General features: G+C 33.4%; 2 protein-coding genes across 2 annotated transcripts; both read right to left on the bottom strand.

Annotated features, from left to right (window-relative positions):
• Window positions 1-162: 162 nt before the first annotated feature.
• On the bottom strand, window positions 163-2,543 carry LOC139518417 (uncharacterized). Its single transcript, XM_071309961.1, has 4 exons — window positions 2,415-2,543; window positions 1,554-1,627; window positions 706-1,146; window positions 163-291 (listed from the first exon to the last, which is right to left on the bottom strand). Exons 1-4 carry the CDS (start codon window positions 2,468-2,470, stop codon window positions 278-280), a joined length of 585 nt encoding a protein of 194 aa, XP_071166062.1. The 5' UTR covers window positions 2,471-2,543; the 3' UTR covers window positions 163-277.
• A 9,534-nt stretch (window positions 2,544-12,077) lies between these two features.
• On the bottom strand, window positions 12,078-14,935 carry LOC139519469 (uncharacterized). The gene is made up of 4 exons (XM_071311579.1): window positions 14,864-14,935; window positions 14,300-14,373; window positions 12,720-13,298; window positions 12,078-12,198 (listed from the first exon to the last, which is right to left on the bottom strand). Exons 1-4 carry the CDS (start codon window positions 14,917-14,919, stop codon window positions 12,185-12,187), a joined length of 723 nt encoding a protein of 240 aa, XP_071167680.1. The 5' UTR covers window positions 14,920-14,935; the 3' UTR covers window positions 12,078-12,184.
• Between the last annotated feature and the right edge of the window lie 9,362 nt (window positions 14,936-24,297).

The raw sequence follows: 24,297 nt of genomic DNA on the forward strand, positions 1-24,297 counted from the left end.
TACCCAAGGTATTTTTGGTGAACATATTGAAGAAGCGGAGCGGTCAATATCCTTACTTTCGCCTTTGGTGACGCATGGGGATAGAGTATAGTCTCTGAATTGTGATTTCAGGTAATCGTACTCAAATTTACCTTGCAAATGCAAATGAATATTCAAAATAAATTAAATGCAAAAGAATATATATATTTCACTGATAAAAACATAACGAGATTTCAAAAAAAATAAAGTTGTACAGATCGTTAGGAATCCTCATTGGGTCGTCACAAATTCATCACATTTAGTAACGGCCATCTGAAAGAATGAAAAAAAGCATTAGTTTTACTCATACAATTAATATCAGATCAGGCCTTTAATTTTTAGATTGAATTTGTCATGTCTGGGCGTTTTATAGCTTACTGTATAGTACCGGTATTCATTTTGTTTATTGTTAAAGGTCGTGTAGTAACCAATTATTACTGACTTTCACTGTATTTTCTATCTGATGGACAGTCGTTTTATTGGCAATCATACTACATCTACATTTTAAAAGTGATTTATCGTTATAAATTCAAACATGTGTATACTTATATAGATCATATAATTTTTCCCTATATTTTACTCTTTTCTTTTAATGTTCATTGCTAATTTTAGCTTGTCTTTGTGGTCCAATTAACTTAGAATAATTTTATTATATTCCCTTTGATATGAGAAATACACGAAACTTACTTTTTCGTCCACCTCCTCCTCCAATTATGCCACCTCCGCCGATGATTCCTCCACCTCCAATAATACCGCCACCACCACCACTTGGCCATCCACCGCCGCCGATTGCACCTCCACCGATGGCACCTCCACCTCCAATAATACCACCTCCACCACTAGGCCATCCACCTCCTCCTACACCAGGTCCGAGGGATCCACCTCCACCGCTTATCCATCCTCCACCACCTCCGATAGGACCACCACCAATACCACCTCCTCCACTTGGCCATCCACCAACACCGCCTCCGATCGGACCACCTCCTATACCACCACCGCTTGGCCATCCACCTCCACCGCCTCCGATAGGACCACCACCTATACCTCCCCCTCCACTTGGCCAACCACCGTTACCTCCACTACCAGCCCATCCACCGTTGCCTCCAATACTTGGTCTTCCTCCCCAGACTATACATAAGCAAATAATTAGTCAGAAAGAATAATCTGGTCAACAATCTTGATTAACAGGTGAATATTTGAAAACACTTATACATTTGTAGATGCAATGACAAATTCTCTAATTTGTTTGTTGGTTAAATTTTGTTATACATAATTATAGGATTACATAGCTGTAAAACTATGTTTACTCCACCATTTCGCTGATTATGATAACGTTTGAATGAATTAGTTTTTATTGATTGCCCTATTTGAATCTACCTGGAGTCCAGTACTTTTGTTATACTTTTTAACCAGATCGTTCGCCAACTATTGGTTTTCAAACTCGTTCAATTGGCCCAAAGAAACGGGAAAGGGTTGAGATTTATTTAGTCAATTTGTTTGCTTGGAATATGATAAATAATGTTTAAAAAACATACTTCCGCCGCCTCCTCCATAATTTTTAGCAGCAGCAGCACAGAACACACACACGAGGACAAAAAGGTACTTCATCCTACAAATATGATCAAAAAAATCATGCATCGGAAAATTGAGTGAATCTTGTACTTAATCATATGATACAGAAACTTGAATAAGCAATCATTGACAAGAAAATTAAAAAACAATCAGCCCATTTAAATGTATGTGTTGTGAAAAATTTTCCATGTTACGAATGTTGTCCCAATATAACCATAGCCTAAACCTCATTCTGAAGGAAGACACTTTCAAACTAAGACTTAAAGTTTAACAATCAAGTAAGTAGGTATATATAGTAAACAGATATTTAAAAAAAATATATTCTTTGAATGTATCTAATAATTAGCTCATGGGCAAACAAATTACATCTTGTGTTCTTCTAATTCTAAACAAATAAATTTATATTTTAAAAGCATGCGTCTCGTAATGCGTATTGGTTGGGATGGGATGTTATGTCTTAGATCTACAGCCCAAAATAGAGGGACACATCTCTTTGTTATGCTTTCAGTGCACCTTATCATAATCATTTTATATGTATGCTAGTTATCTGAAGGTAAAATAACCTTTAAATGCTTGATATTATTCTTATTTCCCTCGGAAAAATATTTTAAAACCCCAAAATAACATATATCTAAATCGGTACATTAATTTATTTACAAACAGTTGAGTTGATTATTTTTTCATCTTTAAAAATATTATAAAATGTTGTTGTTGTTTTTTTATTATTTTCGGTTAATTCCCTTTACTGTTAAATATTGGATGACCGATACAATTTTGAAATATGCATCCATTAAATTTTATATTTCATTAAAAGAATTGCTTACCTTACAGTTCTGTAAACGTCTGTATATTTGTGATTGCAAGAAGGGTCCTCTTTCATTTTATACTTTTAGTCTGAGGAAGCGTGGTCGTAAAAAAAATCATGTTATATAAAAATTAACACATTACTCAACATAACCATTCTAAATTTAGTAATAAACAAAAATTAATAGGTTTCAATGTCATGCTGCAGTCTTTTCCTTCTATATGTCAACAAGACGAAGAACAAAGGAGGACAAGACCAAAAGTGCTCTATTACACAATGTACACTACACCTACATACATCTGTACAAGCATATATCATTGACAGTTCGTGTGAGGAGTTTTTTATATCTTGATAATGCACTTATGAAACTGTTTCAAGCATTAAGGATGAGATCATCGGAAGTCCGTTAAGGTTATTGAAAGCGTAACGTCTTGATTGCGTCGTACAGGGAATTCATTCAACGTTGTGACCTCCTGTAAGTCTTCTTTTTATGCTATTAAAGTTTAAAACACATTTGTATTTATTTTTTTTTATTAAATTTGAAAATCATTCGATTTTAAAATTTATTTTCTACATCAGTTACAATTCTGCAAAAATCTATTAGTCTGCAACAGTACCATCAGTTTTGAATATGCTGACTGAAAGACTTAGTACTTCTTAAAGTATACATTACGTTAAGTATCTCCCATTGAACAATATAAACCTTTGCAAAATTAATGTTACGTCACTCAATCAAAAGGAAGTGTGACCTTTGAGAAGAGTAACTCGACCTTAGTTTGTCATAGGGAAATCATATTATCCGTTCTCGGTCAAATTGGCATGAGAATTGAGAAAGATCCACCAACTACTTTTATGAGTAAGCAAAGAAAACCCTCCTAAAGAAAACCAGGACTGAACTCATTGATGACTAAGGAAACCAAATTTCAATCTATCGGTTTTAACAGAAAATTCGTATAGTTCACTGTATACATAAAAGTCATTTAATATTGTTATGATATTGTAATTATTATATTTATTTATGTTGGCCTAATTAGTGTTGTGTGGTCTGATAGTTGTTTATAAAATAATCTTATGACTGTGCCGTTTAGAAATCACTGGAACAATCACAGAATGATTGGAACTTTCCATTTGACTTACATAATGATTCCAGAATGATCTAAATAAAAAATGCATTATTTAAATTCTACATTTTACTAGAAACTTCCGTTGTTACTTTCTAGGACGTTCCATTTGTAGAGTGTTCTAGAATTTTCCGTGACAACTTTATATATATACAGACACTAAAGTTCAACTCTCAAACTTAGACATCGATAGACATTATAGTATTCACAGCATTTTGTTTGACACTTTTATTCTACAAACAACATCATACTAGATTGTGACCTTAGTAGTGGACGTAATATTCAGATTGGATTCCGACAGGATTTCTAGATACAGATAAAGATAAAAGATTGGACTCATATTTCGACAGTTAAGTTGACAGTAATATTTGTGTAATACTTCTTGTAAACTTTTGTATAATAAATATTGTTAAATTTTATTATTGATTTGTGTCTTTTGTTGGCTACAATTTAAAGGTGATTTCTGACCTAACAATATTAATGACAATCAGTTTTTCAATCATGACATAAAACTCAGTGAGAAACAAGAAATGCTTTGTGAGTTAGACTTGTCTTTTATGGAACATGGGTAAGCTCTCACACACTGCAATATGGAAAGTCTCATGGATCTAACGGATTTACAGTGGATTTTTTCTAGAAATATATTGGTCCTTTTGTTTTCAGCTTTGCAATATTAATATGAGTTTGGCCATTTCTAAGAATTTTATGTACCAAAGTTTTATTACCTGTATTCGCAAGGAAGGAAAAGAAAGGCGCTAGATGGGTAGTTGGCGACCAATCAGCTTAATCAATAAATATAGGACAATGGTATATGCAGTTCTTGCTAGTAGAGCTTTAAAGGTACTGTGTGCCTTTAATAGTGATCCGGGCTAAACGGAAGAGGGGTTCATAGTAGGAAGTACTAGACATTTATACGATTTAATCTAGGGAAACATTATAAAGAAGGGTTAGTACTGCAAGTAGATTTTGGGTGTTTTTCATGCAGATGCTTAAGTTTATATTATTAATTATGGCTTTTAACATTTTAAAGATTGTCGCAAAAGGGTGGTACTACTTGCTATACAAATAAAAAGGAATAAAAAAAAACGGGTGAGTTTAAATTGGAATGATGCACTCATTAGTCAGTTTGAAGATGGCATGTTTCTTAAACTTGATGGAAGCGAATATAATTTTAGATGCTTTTGCCTTTTACAAAAAAAATCATACGGTTTCAGGATTTTGTGTAAATCGGAAGTAAAAACATCCTGAACTGATTCTGTGTAGTGAAAATAATCTAAATAAGATCAGACCAAACTTTCACGTTTTGGGATTAAAAGATTGTATGTTCTATTTGAATTGCAGATAAAACAAAATCATCGGTATTTCAAAAGTATTGAAAATTGACAACATAGGAAGATAACAATGCTTTATGTATTTGTTTTTAAACGGTCTACTGTGTTTCCGAGCATAAAAAAAAAGAAGATTTATAAATGGGAACAAAACGGTTCTCCAAATATACTATCCATAGATTAAAAAAAAATGTAATTTATTCGTTCCTTATTTTGAATGTAAACACCAATTATTTTTTTTACTTTTTTTCTGAAACAAAGTATTTTTCCTCATTCCAACCTGTTTTTAGAATCATTTTTATTTTATTTCTACCCAATTTACTCACAGACAAACAATAACGGACGGCAGTTTATTCTATACCAACAACTGGAAATGATTGCATATATTTTGTGATTTTTTTCTAAATTTGGCTAGAGGTAAAGGGGGAGGGTTTAGATTTCACAAAATATGTTTTACCCCGTCGCATTTTTGCGCCTGTCCCAAGTCAGGAGCCTCGTGTCTTTGTAAGTCATGTATGATTTTTAATTTTAGTTCATATATATATTTAGGAGTTTAGTATGCCTCCATTACCACTGAACTTGTACATTTTTTTTGTTTAGGGGCCAGCTGAAGCCGACCTCTTGGTGTGATATTTTCTCGCTGTGTTGAAGACCCATTGGTGGCCTTCGGATGTTTTCTGCTCTTTGGTCTTTTGAAGTGTGTTTTGAAGAGACTCAGTCATATAACGTGGTTTCGTTTTGAATAAATCGGATTCAGAAAAATATTTATAGAACTAAGTTGTACCGTTTTCCTATCATATAGTCAGCACGTCTTGTAGTTAACGTATTTAATTCACGAATATGTCGATATATTTGTTATCTTGATTTACGGCATGTATGGTGAAGTACGGATGGCAACATTTAGTCCGCTGTACTTTTGAGGCTGCAGACTGTTGAGTTAAAGCTAACTTTAAGAAACACCATGTTGTAAAAGTTCCAGGTGCAATACAGTTTCCCTTTACCATATGTAAAGCCGACAATGGTTTCAGAATTCATGACGAAAGATAAATGTAAAGACTGGATGACAAATGTGATTGTTATCCGACTAGGACCAAGTTTTGAAGCATGAACAACTTAAAGCAACATACCGGGTGCATCTAGTATAGCAGGATCACCCTTTATGTTTAAATTGCTCGGTAAATAGTTTTTGATGATATATTTTGTCTACTGATGTTTGTCTTTTCGTCATTTAATTTTTTTGCCATAGTGTTGTCAGTTTGTTTTCGACTTCCAGATCGAATGTCCAGTTGATATTTTCGCCCTTTTTTAGAATTATTCTTCGTTTGGGCACACACACACAATACAGCAAAACATTGATCATACAGAATTGTCTCTTCTCATGTTGTTAATTGATATTGATAAACGTATACTACAAACATTAACTTTAACAGCATAAATAAGACAAGCGTTAGCCTTTCAAAAAGGGCTATTCGACTCTTAGCTAATGAAAATGGAAAGTGCTCTCGCTTTGTAGAATAATTCATTTACTAGAATAGCCACGTGCATCAATCAACAAATTTTACCACACACGTGAGGAAACACGCTATGAAGTAGTATCGTTTAACGTTGTTGTTTACTCCAGAAGATTCGACTATTTATAGATAAAGGTTACCTGTGTAAAATCTAATTGCTAAAATAGAGAGGACAAATCCGATACTCTACGGGATTGAAGGACATTTACTTGGTTTGGATTTTCCTAACCAATCAATAAACTTTGATTATTCACGTCTCGTAATATCTTCCAATCAGGTAGCAAGAAAAATTCACGCACTCACTGTCCATCGTTCAATTCTTAATCTTGATGACTCCTAGGAGTCGAGAACCAAATAGATGATCGATTAGAGCATTTCTGACATTCGCTAAGATATTAAGTGAATATTCGTTTTTGACTAAGTCTGGACAATAAGGAACGACATCAAAAGTTCAATGTAGGATAAAACAAAAAAATTCACATAGTTTTGTGCCCCCCCCCCCTTTCTTAACTTTATTTTGGAAAAAATATTGACAAATATGGATATATGTAAAATCATATAAAATCCATTTTGGATAATCAAAACTCGCAGCAATATTGACCCACACTCCGAACTATTTGATTTAAGTTTTTTTTTTATCCTACATTGATCTTTTGATCTCGTATCTAACATGGCTTGTCTATCAATATATCATCAGTTATTATTCTGTGGTCTGCATATTGTGTCGACTACTTGTATTATATTATCGAATTTTACATTTTTCTGTGATAAATGTTCTTGCGTGTGTGTGCTGTTATTTTAGCTGTATTGTTTAACATTGTCATAAGACGGGGATTTGGGCTAGCCATCAAATCTGGTTCAACCAATCATTTTTCCTTGAAATGTCCTGTACCAAGTCAGGAATATGGCATTTGTTATCAAATACTTCGTTTTCATGTGAATCGGCAAGTGTATTTGTTGCATTTCAGTGTTTATATTGTTCCTTTGTCTCTTATAGATGATATGTTTCCCTCGGTTTTAGTTTGTAACCCGGATTTGCTTTCTTTCAATCGATTGATGACTTTTGAACACCGGTATACTACTGTTATCTTTGTCTCGAGTAGACAAAGTCGAAAAAGCGAGACTTAGGCGTTCTTTTTCCCGACGGCGACGCTAACAATGTATAAGTTTTGTTTAAGTCAAGTTCATGGAGAACCCCTAGTGTTAAGTCTATAATTTTTGGGATGCAGTACCATATATCCTTCCTCTTCAAACAAAGTCTATTGGTTTTGAAACTTTTGCTTAATATAAATGTATTAGTTATGGATTAGGTCAGTTTAATGGGACCTATTAGGGGTATGTCAATAAAGGCAATAGTAGTATACCGCTGTTCGAAAGTCATAAATCGATTGAGAGAAAACAAATCCGGGTTACAAACTAAAATCGAGGGATTAATTAAATGTCCCTTAGATATGGCTAGGTAAAGGGAAATCATGTTCAAATATATTTGTATTTGATCAAGAAAACAGTACTGTAGTAATCAATATAACTGCATTTCGAAAGATCTTCGGTTGCAATAATATTTACGGTACCAATTTTTTCTAAACCATATACAAATTTCGACAATAAAAGTCTCTTCAGTGATGCTCAAGGCTAAATGTTTACAAATTAAAAAAAAATCAATGACTAATATAAATTGCATGCTATATATTCGATCACAATGTTTCTTGTACCTGGAAAGGTTCTTCTGTGTATAAAATCTATAAAAGACCCTTTTCCTAGAGTATTCTTCAGAAAAAGTAAATAAACAAAAAAACTGAACTCCCTAGAAAATTCATAACGACAATTCTGTAATCAAATGGCAAAATCTAAAGCTCAAGGACCTTAAACGAATGGATAACGATTTCAGAGCAAATGAAGTTTTATGGTCGTGTGAAAGATTTGTGTGATCAGTATTACAAAATGAATGTCCTCCCGTGACGAGCTTGTCTAAATTTGTTATAAAAGGAAGATGGGTTCCTGATTTGAAATTCGCTTTGGCAAATGAAAAATATTTTCAAGATTCTTATTCGTAATCATTAAAAAAAGGCCATATTCCAAAAAATAATATTATGAAAGGACCATTGAAAATAATTGTTCAAGCTGTTATTGCCGTTCTGCGATAATAAAGCTTACTTATACCGCTCTGTTGGTATCGTTGTAGCATGTACGTCAATCCTTTTGTACATATTCAGACAAATATTTCGCAACAATTATGCAATGATGTAATATCAACGCGGATACATAATAGTTAATTAAGAAGTAATTTATGGGGGATTAAATATGTCGTGATTTTGCCACGGGTTGGTCCTTTATGACAAGTATTTTACACTGAGCGATAGTGAGGGGTAAGATATCGGCATAAAGGGACAACCCGTGGTAAAATCACGATATATTCAAGCCCCCATGAATTATTTCGATTCTAATAGGACAAATACGGGAATTGATTTGGATCAAATGGCTCTAGGTGAAGGCATTATTTGCCTTCCCATGAATAAACGCACAATTAAATTGACGTAAAAGAACGGAGCAAACTGAATAAGTGACATGCTTAAACTATTTACAATAAATATTTAGATGATTTGGATGAATCTTGTTTCCTTGTTTGTGATGATTTTCGGTTTCACAAGCGTGTATTTTCCAGTAAAATGCTTATATTCTGACGTCATAGTTCTATGACGTCGGGTAGCTCATCCATAATCAAAGAGCAGATTTCTCTGAGGGATACGATTGCCATTGTTTTCATTGATACATGTATTAGTATTATTTTCAAAAATAATTCAACTGCACGTGTAAAATGCTCGTACAATGTTATTTACGTAATCTGAATAGTTATTCAACTTTAAAAATAGCCAATTTTCGATACAAGTGTATGAAGAATGTACTTATTGGGTTTTATTTTTGTACTATTAATTCCAAGTTTACTTTCCACAGCAGTCACTGAGAGTGAGAGAATGTATTTCACTTCGTACCTTCTCACCTATTTTTCTACGTGAATTCTAGGTGGAACCCCTTTCCTAATTCTTTAAATATTTAATTTCCTTTGGGTCAGTGGGCATGACTTCTTTTCGTACACATTCCTCTGTTTAAATTGCGATTGGTTTTAATATAATACGACGTCAATCAACAAAACGAGTTAATTTTTCTCGACGTATCGTCGTTTGACGGAAGTTACTTACGGAAGGGATACAACTCGAAGCGATAATATGGAAGACTCCATTTTGGCTGAAGGGTTGTTCTAGTTACACCTTTACGTTGTGGACTACATTTATTTTAATTTAAATGATGCATATGATTTTAAATTATGCAACAACAATAACCCTCAATAGCAGACACACATAGAAAGGATCTCGTGAGTTTCAAATTAATCAATAGAGTGGGGAATCCAGAGTAACCATTCAATCTGATACCCCTTCAAGTCAAGAAAACTATACGCATGTGCACAATTACTTAAACAAACCCTAGACTTGTGATTTGTAGCATGGACGTATATTAAATGTTAATTAAACGACCTCCATTTCTTTATGGAAGTACAATATCAAATATCAGTTTCATAACGGTAACATATAAGAAAACTCCACTTCAGTTCTTTTATGACAGAAATGGATTTATCGATCGGAATTCAAAGAACTCTCGCATGTTATCAAAACTGGGGAATTACCTCTGACGTGTTTCTAAATTTATAAAAACACTAAATATAAATACTGCTTAATTCTGATTTTCCGTGTTGTTAAAAGCACGAATGTATACAAGTCAAGGGAAATATCGAAACATAAAGATTATGAGAAGAACATTATAGGACAGTTGTTTAAATTTAATCCTTTATTTGTTTTTTATACCTTTAAAACAAGACAATCCCAAGAATCTGAGATGTGACTGAATGTTTAAAATAAAACGGTTGACGTGAGGGCATGGCCCTGAGTCAATGGTATAAGTCTACAGATTGCTTAAAAGCAATCGTATCCCAAAAAATGATTTGACGTGGGAGTTCGATCGGAACAGCCCAAACAATTTATTCATAATTTACCACGGGTGTGTACTCAAAACGTTTGAAGGACGTCATGCCTGTAGCAAGTCCATTCGTTTTTGATGTGTATTGTCATTTGATTTTGTCATGTGATTAGGGACTTTTCGATTTGTGTTTCCTCTGAGTTCAGTATTTTTGTGATTTTACTTTTTAGAATACAAGATAATCCACAGAAAACAGGTAAATGATATGCAGGAACTCAGTGCACGCTGGATAAGAAAGTAACAAGAACATAAACGGTTATTGTTGCTAAAACGATGCGTATGTGTAGGAACCACTAAATTGAAAATATAGATTAAAAACTTTGTCACAAAAAAATGAAATCATATATTTGCAGTTAAATTGAATAATAGAAAAAACTTAATATTTACTTGATACAATTACTTGTGATAAAATGTATAATGGACCAAAACTTATCATTCATTTTCTTTGTAAGCCAAGAAGACTTTCACACAAAAAACTTTCTTGAACAATTGTGTTGTTTAATTTCAAACGATTGTTAAACAAGATATGACTGCATGGCACATTTAAAAACTGTATAAAGCCTTTACCTTAATTAAAAGCCAAGAACAATCTGACGAAAAATTTCCTTGTACAATGAGTGTTACCTGATATTAGGAAGTGCAGACCAAAAATATATATCCCCTCTAATAGAAGTCTTTTGACAAACTGACCTATCGACTTTCGGCGCAAATACAAAATGTCAATCCTGGTACATTTGTATATATGATAAGCTTACAACCACTGGATCGTTGCTACTTCTGGTGGAGTTTGTATTTTCTTGAGGGTATCACCTGCCCCGTAGTAAGCACTTCTGCTTTGACATGACTTATCATTGATAAGGCCTAATTATAAATTAACCGTTTACAAAACTTTGAGTATTTGAAAAACTAAGGCTCTTCTAGCTGTATTTGGCCAAACTTTGATGAATGTAGGGTCCTCAATGCTTTTCAACTTCGATTTTCATTTGGCTTTTTTAATTTTGTTTTATTCGAGCGTCACTGATAAACATTTTGAAGTCAAAACAAGCGTCTGACTCAAAAACAAAATTTCAATCCTGGCATCTTTGATTAATTTATTTATCAGACCAACGGACGGAATGGAGAGGTTGCTACACACCATCTTTCGCCGTTGGCGACGCAGGTGGAACTAGTATCCTCACTGGGTTTATCATTTGAATGCCAACATCCTTTTATCTACCGACAATTTATCTGTAAAGTTATGTTGACGTTCGAGGATTAGGTGTAAGTATTTATCACAACAAAAGCTCACAAAAGTGCATGCTGATGGTGATCAAAACAATTATATTCATTAAACAAATGATAAATTACAGGTAGCTAAATCTAGTTCATTTTTTCAAGTTGTTGAAATTCATATTTTGCTGTTACTGTTACCATATATATAAAATATGAATTCTCTTAAAATGGAACTTTGTAATTTGTTGCATCATTATGTCAACATGTGCATACTGTCAAGAGTTCAGGTACCTGTAATTACCTTTATGTTGAATTCCATTTTGCACAAACTCTACATTAGACTCTTTGGACTTTGATGTATATTTTTAAAATTTCTACAATTGTGTGGGCTGTAATATCCTCCCATATTACTTGTTGGAATGAGATTTCTAGTACTTGTACTCGAATTGAACTTGTAGCAATATGAAAATGCAATACACAATGAATGCAAAAGAATATATTTCACTGATAAAAACATAATGAGATTTCATAAATTCAAAGTTGTACAGATCGTTAGGGATTCCTCACTGGGTCAGCTTTTCGTCGCTATTAGTAACCGCCTCCTGAAAATATAAGAAAAAAAAATAATTTTACTCAACAATTAATAGGTATGACGTGGAATTATAAGACGTCATCTGACATTAGTTCTTAGAATCAATTACACGATTCAGGATGGAAAAAAATTCAAAACAGTTTTTTCTTGTTTGAATTGTATTACACTTTGTTACACCTGAGCTTTTTATTTCTCAGTGTTCCGTATTGGTTTTTTTCATATTGTTGTTGACCGTAAATTCACCGATACCTATAGTTGCTGACTTCATTTGGTTTCTTGTGGACAGTCATACCACATCTATTTATTGTTATATCACTTTATTAAGCATGTCTATCGTACGTGATAATTATTAATTAAAATGTGTGTATTTCTGTCATATCAAATAGGCAATTCTTTCTCTCCGATTTTGATATTCTTGTTTGTTTATTTTTTTATTGATAATATTGTGTTGCCTCTGCTTGGTCCCTTTGCTTAGGAAGAATTGTATAATATTCTATTTTCTTAGATATGAGAGCAATACATGAAACTCACTTTTTCTTCCACCTCCTCCTCCAATTATGCCACCTCCGATGATGCCTCCACCACCAATAATACCACCGCCACCTCCACTTGGCCATCCACCCCCGCCAATAGCACCTCCACCGATAGCACCTCCACCGATGACTCCTCCTCCAATGATACCGCCGCCACCACTTGGCCATCCACCTCCTCCTATACTAGGTCCGAGTGATCCACCACCACCGCTTGGCCATCCGCCACCACCTCCGATTGGACCACCACCAATACCACCACCTCCACTTGGCCAACCTCCTCCTCCTACACTAGGACCGAGTGATCCACCTCCTCCGCTTGGCCATCCACCACCACCTCCGATTGGACCACCACCAATACCTCCGTTGCCTCCACTTGGCCAACCACCTATACCACCTATACCTCCGTTGCCTCCACTCGGCCATCCACCGTTGCCTCCACTACCCGGCCAACCACCACCTCCGCCTATTATTGCTCCCCCACCTCGTCGGCCACCTCCGATCCATCCGCCTCCCACTCCACCAGGTCCACCACCTGCTCCAGCAATTCCTCCAATGGATCTTCCTCCCCATACTATACCTAAGCAAATAAATTACTAAGTAAGATAAAACTACCTAATCAAATTAAAATAACAGTCCTATTTGTTTTTAACAAAAAATGTGTTATTAAATTAACCGATTCCCTATTTGGTTTTGCCAGCTATATGGTTTGTTGGTTCAATATGTTTTTGGTTAGGTATGTATTTTTTCTGGGAAATCATAAGGAACAAATATCTTTCATATATGTATATACATAGATACAAACCTTTTACTATTCAGGGATTCAAAATATCCTTTAAAAGTTTTCAACCGAGACGCTTTCAAAATTCAATACGTGTATATGATTAACAAAATTATAAATATTTTCCAAATTTATTATCAAACAACAAATCAATTTCATGTTCTATGTTTGTTCTAAAATTCTGCTACTTATACTTTAAAATAATCTATGGAAAAAAGAAAAATTACAAAAATACTGAACTCCGAGGAAAATTCAAACAGGAAGAAAGTCCCTACTCAAATGGTCAAATCAAAAGCTGAAACACATCAAACGAATGGATAACAATTGTCATATTCCTGACCTGATACCAGCATTTTCTCATGTAAAAAATGGTGGATTAAACCTGGTTTTTAAGCTACGTAAACCTCTCACTTGAAATACTCTCTCGAAATTAAAAAAAAAATTTACAGGACAAAACTTGACAATTGAAACATTGAAACCCAATGTTGATATTCTAAGCATTAATTTGCATCCTTATCCAAATGTTTAAGTTAAATTTGTCAGACTTAACTCAAAACTGTTGTTTTAAAACTTAGTCTATACCTGGAAAGGGATAGTATTTAACGTTTACGAATAGCCGTATTGTTTGCCTGGAATATTATTTATTACACAGTGTACTAGTAACACCATACGACATATATTTGGTTCAGTAGATTCCATATGAGGTTAGAGCGAGGGAAGCGAGCGCCCCTTATGTAATGATACTTCTCAAAGTGTATATAAAAGATAAACTGAACTCTTTCGGCATTTAAAAAACATACCTCCGCCGCCTCCTCCATAATTTTTAGCAGCAGCAGCACAGAACACACACACGAGGACAAAGAGGTATTTCATCCTACAAGTATAACCAATATCATGTATCGGTAAAACGAGTGAAATATTGCACAGAACCTTATAAGAACTTATTATCAGAGACTTTAATTATCATGCAATAACATTAAAAGCAGTTTATTTAGTTCCACGCTGGATCGTCATTTTTATCATTTTTTGAAATATCTTTTAAGCTTAGAAGAGTTGTAAAGTCAATCACACAATACAGCATAAATTAGCGTTAAAGTATTTTATCAATGTTGTAAAAGTATAACCATAAACCAAACCTCGTTCAGAAGAAAGTAACTTTATAACAAAGACGAGGAACTGGAGTTAAACGTTCAATTTAATGGGAACTGGAGATAAACGTTCAATTAAATGGGAACTGGAATTAAACGTTCAATTTAATGGGAACTGAAGTTAACGATCAATTTTATTGAAAGATGTATGTCCGATAAGTTCGAAATGCGCATGTTTTGTATCACGATATTTTGTATTTTAAAAGATGTACTTACCCAACAGTTCTGTAAACGTCTGTAGATGTGTGATTACAAGATGGACTCTCTTTCATTTTATACTTTTAATCTGAGGAAGCGTGGTCATAATTAACTTATGTTTCCCATCAAAATCAACCATATTACTTAAAATAACCATTAAATTAAGTGATAAACAAATACAATAACAATTTTTTATTTATATTTTTGTGTCAAAATTATGTTGCAGTCTTTTCCTTTTATGTGTCAACTAGGCAAAGAACAAAGGAGGACAAGACTAGAAAATGCTGTGTTACACAATTTACACTACTTTTACATACATTCAGACAAGCATAGTATTGACAGAACGTGTGAGAAAAAAGTATTTTTTATGTTTGGTCAATGTACTAGTAAAAAAGGTTCTATTAAGGTGAAGTACGTAAAGTTGATCGATTGCATCGTACAGTGAATTCATTCAACGTTTTTACCCTTTTGAAGTTTAAACAATAAAGAGATTTTGACCACAATTGTACTTTGATTAATGTGGTACCAAACACCGTGACTAAAACAAATTCCGCTCTTTTAATTTTCTTTTAATTTTTACAAAATCTTTACTTTGATCCTTTGACAAAAATATAAAAAACTAAAAAAAAAATGAACCACACACTTTATTAGAAAAATTTCAGTGGATATAAAAAAGAAGTTTAACACTACTTCTTTTCATTGAGAAGCTTAATATTTCCTTAACAATAGAACGTGATTAAAACATTCAGCTGATTTTTTTCAGAGTTATCTCCTTGTAGTGTTATGTACCACATTAATAATATAAAAAGAAGGATTTGTGAGGATGAAATTGTGTATTTGTTTTTGCTGTGTAGTATAATGGTATAGTTGTATGCAAATTATGAATCTCCTAGTATATATACATTATGCAATACAATTACATATAGCCAGCTTGAAGGTAAAATGCATATTTAAAAATTTTCAAATAATCTTCAAAAAAAAAAAGATTATTCTATTGAGTCCTTCATTTCGAACGGTTTTGCACGACGACGACCAGTTGCATGAGTTTTAAGAATACGTAGGAAATATTAAAAATATTGTGCCTATTTTTCAAAAGTATTTTAAATACTACCGTATGGAACATATCACATTATCGTTATCACAACTTGGACGATCAAAATATGTACCTTCTTACTAATAGACCAAAAACTAATATCAAGGAAACATAAGCGATTCATACATGTTTACATTTGTATATAAGCCTGATAATTACATTTTAAATTGCTAATTAGGACAACTAAAACAAAGAAATAAAATTCGTGCGGAAGAATGATTTGGACGGATTACCTTTCCATCAGTTTGGACATTTCCTTGTGAAATCTTACTTTGTTATTTTGAACCATTTAAGACGGACATACTTCTTTTATCGATTTTTTTGCCGCCTGTTGATATTTAAACGGATGTTTTCACAGGTTACTATTCTTATGAAATTATTCAATCATTAAGTGACTTTAGGAAGACATTCATTACACCGATGCAATAGTACAGAAAAAAAAGGATTCATTTGTAGGCAGTGGGTGCATGCAGAGATATATCTAAAGTGCAAGGAATGAAGTAAAAACATCAAACATCTTAAATGTGTAAACATGGCATCTGCTATGTCTATACAAAGCGGACAAATTCCAGTAGGATGTGAAATTTGCGAAAGCCAAAAAAAGATAAAATTCAAATGTCTGAATTGCAACCTCTTAATGTGCAGTGAGTGTTGTGATAAAGTTCATTTCAGGATTGATAAAGATCATCAGATAACCGATATAAAGGATATAGGAAAACGTGTTCCTGTCAGGGAAACTAAGTGTGAAAACCATAAAGGACAACCATGCTGCCTTTTCTGTCAAACCTGCAAAACATTTATCTGTCTGAAGAGTATAGCTAGAGTTCATAAAAGACATAAGTTGATACCGGCACTGTCACCGTAGATGACATTAACCCTTACGCTGCCACGGTAATTCCATACTTTGCCAGGACAAACTTTGGGTATTCACAAAACAACTGTACCTCTTAGGACGTCCACAATGAGAGAGCGTCACGGAGAGGGGCACATCTAGAGGTATACAAGCATGTACCGTGCGAACAACAACTATCTTGGATTTTTTAAAGCGTTTTGATCCGAGGTGCAGCAGAAGAATTAGACACGGGTTCTAAGTATTTGAGGGGTTCCGTAGTTATTTAAGCGATGCATTTTTATTTCAAATTTAACCTAATAAAAAAATCAGTTAATTTAAACCTGAATATCAAAAATCAAACATTTAGGCCTATTTTTGATATCAAGTATATGTTATTGAAATCTAAACTATTTTAAAATGTACATGTATATAATGAACAGTTGTAGAAACTGATTTTGAACATGCATGCTATATCTATCATAAAAACATTTAAATTTTTTGGGGATTTCGGATATGACATGAACAGTTTATGTTGTGTGGTTTTGAACTAGCTTTCAGAGTGCGAATACTGTCAGATCTACACTGTTTCTTAATTATTTGTTTTTGTTGATTGTTAATTGTTTTGGTTTCAATATAACGAGTGATAAGGGACCCAGATTTATAAAAAAAATTTCCCAAACTTGTTTCCGAATACCATATTGAATTTCCTGTTAAATTGTAATACTGCATTGTTATAATTTTCAATAAAAAGATAATTTTTTTATAATTTGTGTGCCGGTTCACCACTGTCCTATGTGGGGAGGGGGAGTGCACACACAAACATGTCTTTTTTCATTCTATGTTTGTCTGTCACAATTCAGTCCAAATAATTATCACTTTCATACATAGAAAAACCTATTATTTCGAGGTAAAATGCATATTTTCCGCATATTATATATTAAAAATACACATTCCTGACCTAGTATGTCTTTATTGATGTACTTGACTATGTAATCATTAAGTTTACATAGTTGACATTATAAAAACATTGTTTTTATTTTATTTTCAAAATGTACTGAACAAACATTATACATGTATGACGTCATAAAAAAGAGTGTTATTCGTGACGTTTATGTGTAAGACGTGAAGTTGCTTACAGGTACTTGAATACCCTTTGTCAGTGTTGTAAAGTAACGGTTATAGTTTTATGAGGGGGGAGGGGGCAGTACTTTTTTTCGGGACGTTGGGATCCGGGAATTCTTTTTTCGAATTTCGGGATGTCGGGATTTAAATTTCTTTAAATTCGGGATCTCGGGATTTCATGTTTTTAAGCACGGGATTTCGGGATCAGGACCCTCCGACCCCCTATCCTTTTTATCTATTTGCATAGTGAAAAGTGTTATTGATTGCAAAAGTTCTTGTTCCATCCTATCAGAGTTTCATTTTTTGAAATATATTGATATTTCCTGAAATATGTTCAATTAAAAGAAGGTTTTATTTTGGAAACAATATACTAAAATATTTACTCTTTTGTTGTAAAAACTCGGAAGTATTGTGTCGAAGTCTTGTATACTATTTTACTGATAAATGTAGTGCCGAAGTCAACAATATCATTTTCAGGCCGTAGGTCGTCAGCGGAAGAAAAAAAAGGAGCAAACGACCGTTCACTATCAGTTTGATTTATTTCATTAAGTTCTGTTACTATAAATTGTTTTATGACGGCCTAGCGAGATCAATTAGAAATATAAAACAACAAATATCTTCCAATGCAATGAAAATATAAAGCATATATATATATTCGTCTTTACATTTACGGGCCCATGTTGTAATAAATGATCCTAGAAATCTTTCAAGATGGTTGAAATGCCTTTTACCGTCATGCGCCAAATGGTAATTTTCAACTATCGTTAGGGAGCTACCATTTGATTTTTATGGGGGGGGGGGGGGGGGTGCTAGGATGAAATTTGAAAAAAATAGGCAGGACAGGAGTTTTGAGTAATAAAAAAAAGGCAGGATGTCACACTTGCAAAAAAAAAAAGTCAGGACGACAATTTAGGTAAAAAAAAGTCAGGATGAACTAAAAAAAAAAGGCAGGACCGATTAGAGTGAAAAATAAAAAGGCAGGACAGAGATTACAGCTAAAAAAAAATGCAGGACAAAATTTGTCATCCTATGTTTCTTTGTGGAGTTTTTGTGGACTTTTATTTCTATTTTCGTCGTTTTAATTTTTACCACGATGGGGTCTTTTTTCTTGACTTATGGGTTCTAAATGCCCCTTTTCGTCGTTTTCTTTAAAAAAATAAATAAAATCAAGCATTCAAAGCATAGATCCCCATGAATTTCGTTTAATTATTCTTAAAACACCCAAGTTGTCTTTTAAAGTACGCGGATGTCTGTGAACCCAATTTTAGATTTATTGCAAGTCAAAACAATAAAGTTGTCTTTTAAAGTACACGGATGTCTAGCTGTGAACCCAATTTTAGATTTATTGCAAGTCAAAACAATAAAGTTGTCTTTTAAAGTACACGGATGTCTAGCTGTGAACCCAATTTTAGATTTATTGCAAATCAAAGCACACAAGTTAAGTTTTAAAGTACACGGATGTACGTGAACCCATGCAATTCAAGATTTATTGCAAGTCAAACAATTGTTTTAAACGATATTTTTTTTTATATTTCTTTAAATATAAACATGATAAATTAGTATTATGTTATCACATGAAATTATATTACTTCATTCTTGACTTAAATGCTCTTTGCTTGTATAGATTGCACATGAATATTAAGTGGATCCGAATCTTAATCAAACACATAACACATCATTTATAACGAGATATTTTCATATTTCATTAGGAATAAATTATAAGCTGATATTTACTACGTCAAAAACACGTGAAAAACAGTAGAAAAATACCGTTTATATTATTTGGCAAGATTTAAACGTAATTGTTAAAACAGACATTCACTATTTAAGTCATTTAGGAAGCAGTTGTTTGTGGAAACAAAAGTGTTATCGTATAAAAGACGAACGACTCCTTTTTACATGGGCGTCAAGTTGGTTACCTATTCCCATTTCCCTATTCGTTACCTATTCCCTATTCGTTACCTATTCGTTACCTATTCCCTATTCCCTATTCGTTACCTATTCGTTAACCTATTCCCTATTCCCTATTCGTTGCCTATTCGTTACCCATTCCCTATTCCCTATTCGTTACCTATTCGTTACCTATTCCCTAATCCCTATTCCCTATTCCCTATTCGTTACCTATTCGTTACTTATTTGATTTTTAATATCCTTCCCCCTTTTAATGGAATAGTTTAATATGGCTGCCGTTACCATGGAAACGGCACAATTGTGAAAAAAAAACCAGTTTTTGGTTTTTGGTGAACTGTTTGGATATGCTTCAACTCAGAATCATCATATTTTAAAACAATGTAGGTGCCCACTATATACAGGTGTTGGATGATTTTGGCGATCATTGGAACTACTATGTTGCCATGGAAACTACACCAAAATTTTCAAAATTCTCAAAATGCTCAAAACTTTATGAAACTTCACAGTAATGATGAGCAACATTGGAAGATGTGGCATTTGGAGTTGGAATTTCCAAAATAGGTCTTGTTCCCATGGAAACAATGCAAAATGGTCAAAAATTTCAAAAATAAGAATTTTGAGTAAACTGGATGAAACTTTACAGGAATGGTAACTGGCATTGGCAGAGTTGGATTTTGAAGTTAGAATTTTCAGAATGGCCGCTGTAACCATGGAAACAGCAAAAATATCAAAAATTTCAAAATGCTCACTACTTCATGAAACTTCACAGTAATGATGAGCAACATTGGAAGATGTGGCATTTGGAGTTGGAATTTCCAAAATAGGTCTTGTTACCATGGAAACAATGCAAAATTGTCAAAAATTTCAAAAATAAGAATTTTGAGTAAACTGGATGAAACTTTACAGGAATGGTAACTGGCTTAGGCAGAGTTGGATTTTGAAGTTAGAATTTTCAAAATGGCCACCGTAACCATGGAAACAGCAAAAATATCAAAAATTTCAAAATGTTCAAACTTAATGAAACTTTGCAAAAATGTTACTAGACATCTGTAGATGCTCTCTTTGACTTTGGAATTGTCAAAATGGCTGCCCCTAACCTGGTAATAGGGGGAAGGGTGCCATCCGTTATTGCTAGCAATTACAAATCTAGTTGTTAATACTCTTACATATGGTAATAGATCTAAATTTGTTGAGGTAAAATGATCTTTTTATGACCTATTTATATGTGTTTGTGCTTAACCGATCCTTTTACATCATGTTCGATACGCATTTGTTCCTTACTTGTTTTTTATACGTTCTTCCTTTTAACTGCTTTATGTCCGTATGTTTGAAGATGGATCTTGGTTCGACGGGATGAAATCACCGTGTTAGCGCTTGCATAAAAAAGAAGATGTGGTATGATTGCCAATGAGACAACACTCCATATTAGACGCAAAATGACACAGAAATTATCAACTATAGTTCACTGTACGGCCTTCAACAATGAGCATAGCCCAAACCGTGTAGTCACCTATAAAACGGCCCAGACATGAAAACCTCATACAATTCAAACAACAAAACTGACGGCCATATTTCATATACAAAAAAATAAACGGAAATATGTAACACAAAAACAAACGATAACTACTTAAATTCAGGCTCTTGTCTAGGGACAGGCACATACTAACATAATGTGATTCGTTACCTATTCACTTATAATACGTTTGTTGTACGTTGCATGTTTTAGAAAATAATTTTCAATTAGGTTCATATCTCTGGTGGTAATAATGTGTTCTTATAGATGAAATACCCCTATTAGCGCATATGTACTCGTTCCAGCGCTCGGATAATACCCTGTTACTTATTCGTTCCTTATTTGCTTTTAATGCACGAGGTATACGTTGCACCTTGAAATAAATCGTTTTTTATTTGTGTTCATTTCTCTGGTGGTAAGAATGTGTTCTTAGAGATAAAATTATCCTATTAGCGCGATAGTAGAGGGGCATTATGTTTTCTGGTTTGTGCCTTCGTTCGTTCGTCCGTCTGTTTGTCCGTCCGTCTTTCCCGCTTTAGGTTAAAGTTTTTGGTCAAGGTAGTTTTTGATGAAATTGAAGTCCAATCAACTTGAAACTTAGTATACATGTGCCCTATGATATGATCTGTCTAATTTGAATGCCAAATTAGAGTTCTGACCCCAATTTTACGGTTCACTAAACATAGAAAATGATAGTGCAAATTTCAGGTTAAAGTTTTTGGTCAAGGTAGTTTTTGATAAAGTAGAAATCCAATCAACTTGAAACTTGGTGTACATGTTCCCTTTGATAACATCATTCTAATTTTAGTGCCAAATTAGAGAATTTCACGGTCCACTAAACATAGAAAATGATAGTGCGAGTGGGGCATCAGTGTACTGTGGACACAATATTCTTGTTTTTTAATATTTTGAACAATTGGATATTTGTCCAAGCTTACTCTTCTTTTGTTAAGAAATGGATACTTGAAACATATTGTATTTGCTAGTTTTAAAAAGATGACGTTTTGATGACGTCGCATGGCGACGTTTCAGTACATTTTGCTTTTTCAGTAAATACTTCCTCTGTTGATAAATACTGTAAACGTTTTGTGTATATCTAAATATATTAACCTATGTTGGAAGACGTGCATACTATCGGATCATAAACATACAACTTGTTTAGTCTCTAGGAAATCTTGTAAGATTTCCACTGCTTTTTTTGCTAAATAGGTGCAATTTGGGTACTCGTTGCAATTTGGGTACCGTTACGTTATATACAGGAAAAACAAAACAATTTTTTTTATAGTTAAACAAAACTGTTACCACATTTCTTTTTGACGACATCGATATTTCAATAGTACTCATTTTTCCGAATCCAATGATATATAATATAGCCATATAGTATGTTTGACGATTAAATCTAAAAAATATTGGGTCTGTTCACCGTACTATTTTTGGCATTCCGAATGCTATAAATTTTTATTTTGATATTTTTTTTGCATGCTGAATTGATATGCACGCAGTTGCGTGTTGGCATATAGGGAGCTACGCGCCTGAATACAATTTAATTAAATATATTAAATAACTGGGAATCCTCCCCCTTTATAAGTAGAGACAATCCATAACCTCAGAAATATTAATCTTAAATTTATATAAATGAAAAGTAAGCTTCCATAAATAAAATTCAACAATGTTTCTTAAAATTGGTAAAAGTGGTCTAGTCATACCCCCACATGTTGACCATAGATAGACAAACCATTCACTTGCATTCAATTCGCATTTGAACTATGTGTTTGTTAATGTAAACCGTTTCAAATGTGAATTAACCTAGTTAATGTCAATGCAATCCAATTCAAATTAGGTGTGAACTCCGTATGATTGTCAGGTAGTTTTCAAACTGAAAGATACTTTTAAGGGAAGGGAAAGAAACGGATAAAACCATGTGTGTTACAAACACTGTTTATTCAAGTCAGAATCCTGGATCTCAATAGTACTTTCATAATGTCAAATAAAAACATGAATATGATAGTTACATACAATGCTACATGTAAATGACATTTATTTTAGTGATTGGTAATTAGGAAAAATCTGAAATTCAGGTGTAAATTGAGACAAACAATATCACTGAATGCAGTTTCTAGTCAAGTGACCAGCAAACATGGAAATCTACCTTTTGAATGAAAGGAGAACTCTTACATTGAAAATGAATGATGTAAATCTAGATTCTAATAATAGCCGAAGGGAGCTCACATTCACAACAGTTATAGCATTGCTGAATTAGTGAACAAAGCATTTTTCTCATCAACTTGAAAATCCACCTATTATAATGGAAAAAACCTGAATTTTAAGACATAAATTATAAAATTCCTGATAAAAAGCGGTGCCGAGCATGCATGTAATATGCTTGAAACATATTCAAAGAATAAAGTTTTATAACTTCCTAATGTCATTTCCAAAATTTATCAAAACCTAAATCTTACTGTGGATTCCTATATTTTTCGTGGATGTCAATTCTCCTGGATTGTTGAAAACTTGCATATTCATCGATATTTGAATTTGTGGTTTTAACAATCCAGACAGACAAATAGCAATAAGATGTTTAGGAAAACATGACCTAAAACCTCCTTCATATAAGACAAAAATACATGGGAACTCATACTGAATGGTCAAATGTGTTCAATATGAAAATTGCAGTTAAGATGGTAAAATCACAAATCAGCCGTTACTGTAAATGGACTATGACTTTTGAGCAAATTTAAAGGGAAATGACAGGGAAGGGGAGCAAATGCCCTTCCATTTGGTATGCAGGTTTCAAAAATAAGAGGGAGAATAAGAGGGAAAGTTGAGTCATCTTTTTAGACTTCAGTTAAACTGAGACTACTATAATGTGTTATAGTAGTCTCAGAGTTAAATAATGACTTATGAAGTTATGTAGACTTACCTTCTAATTTAAAAAAAAAAAAAAAAACACAATACTCAGAACTATCATGTCTAATTCACTT

The sequence above is a fragment of the Mytilus edulis genome, chromosome 4 (genome assembly GCF_963676685.1).
Source record: "Mytilus edulis chromosome 4, xbMytEdul2.2, whole genome shotgun sequence".
NCBI classification, from domain to species: Eukaryota; Metazoa; Mollusca; class Bivalvia; order Mytilida; family Mytilidae; genus Mytilus; species Mytilus edulis.

Bases quoted from the DNA above. Each gene is read 5' to 3' on its own strand.
- LOC139518417 (XM_071309961.1), bottom strand. From the start codon at position 2,470: ATGAAAGAGGACCCTTCTTGCAATCACAAATATACAGACGTTTACAGA. The intron at 1,628-2,414 runs GTAAGCAATTCT...TCATATTTGTAG, and splicing joins GACGTTTACAGAACTGTAAG to GATGAAGTACCTTTTTGTCC. The intron at 1,147-1,553 runs GTATGTTTTTTA...GCTTATGTATAG, and splicing joins TTATGGAGGAGGCGGCGGAA to TCTGGGGAGGAAGACCAAGT.
- LOC139519469 (XM_071311579.1), bottom strand. From the start codon at position 14,919: ATGAAAGAGAGTCCATCTTGTAATCACACATCTACAGACGTTTACAGA. The intron at 14,374-14,863 runs GTAAGTACATCT...TTATACTTGTAG, and splicing joins GACGTTTACAGAACTGTTGG to GATGAAATACCTCTTTGTCC. The intron at 13,299-14,299 runs GTATGTTTTTTA...TTATTTGCTTAG, and splicing joins TTATGGAGGAGGCGGCGGAG to GTATAGTATGGGGAGGAAGA.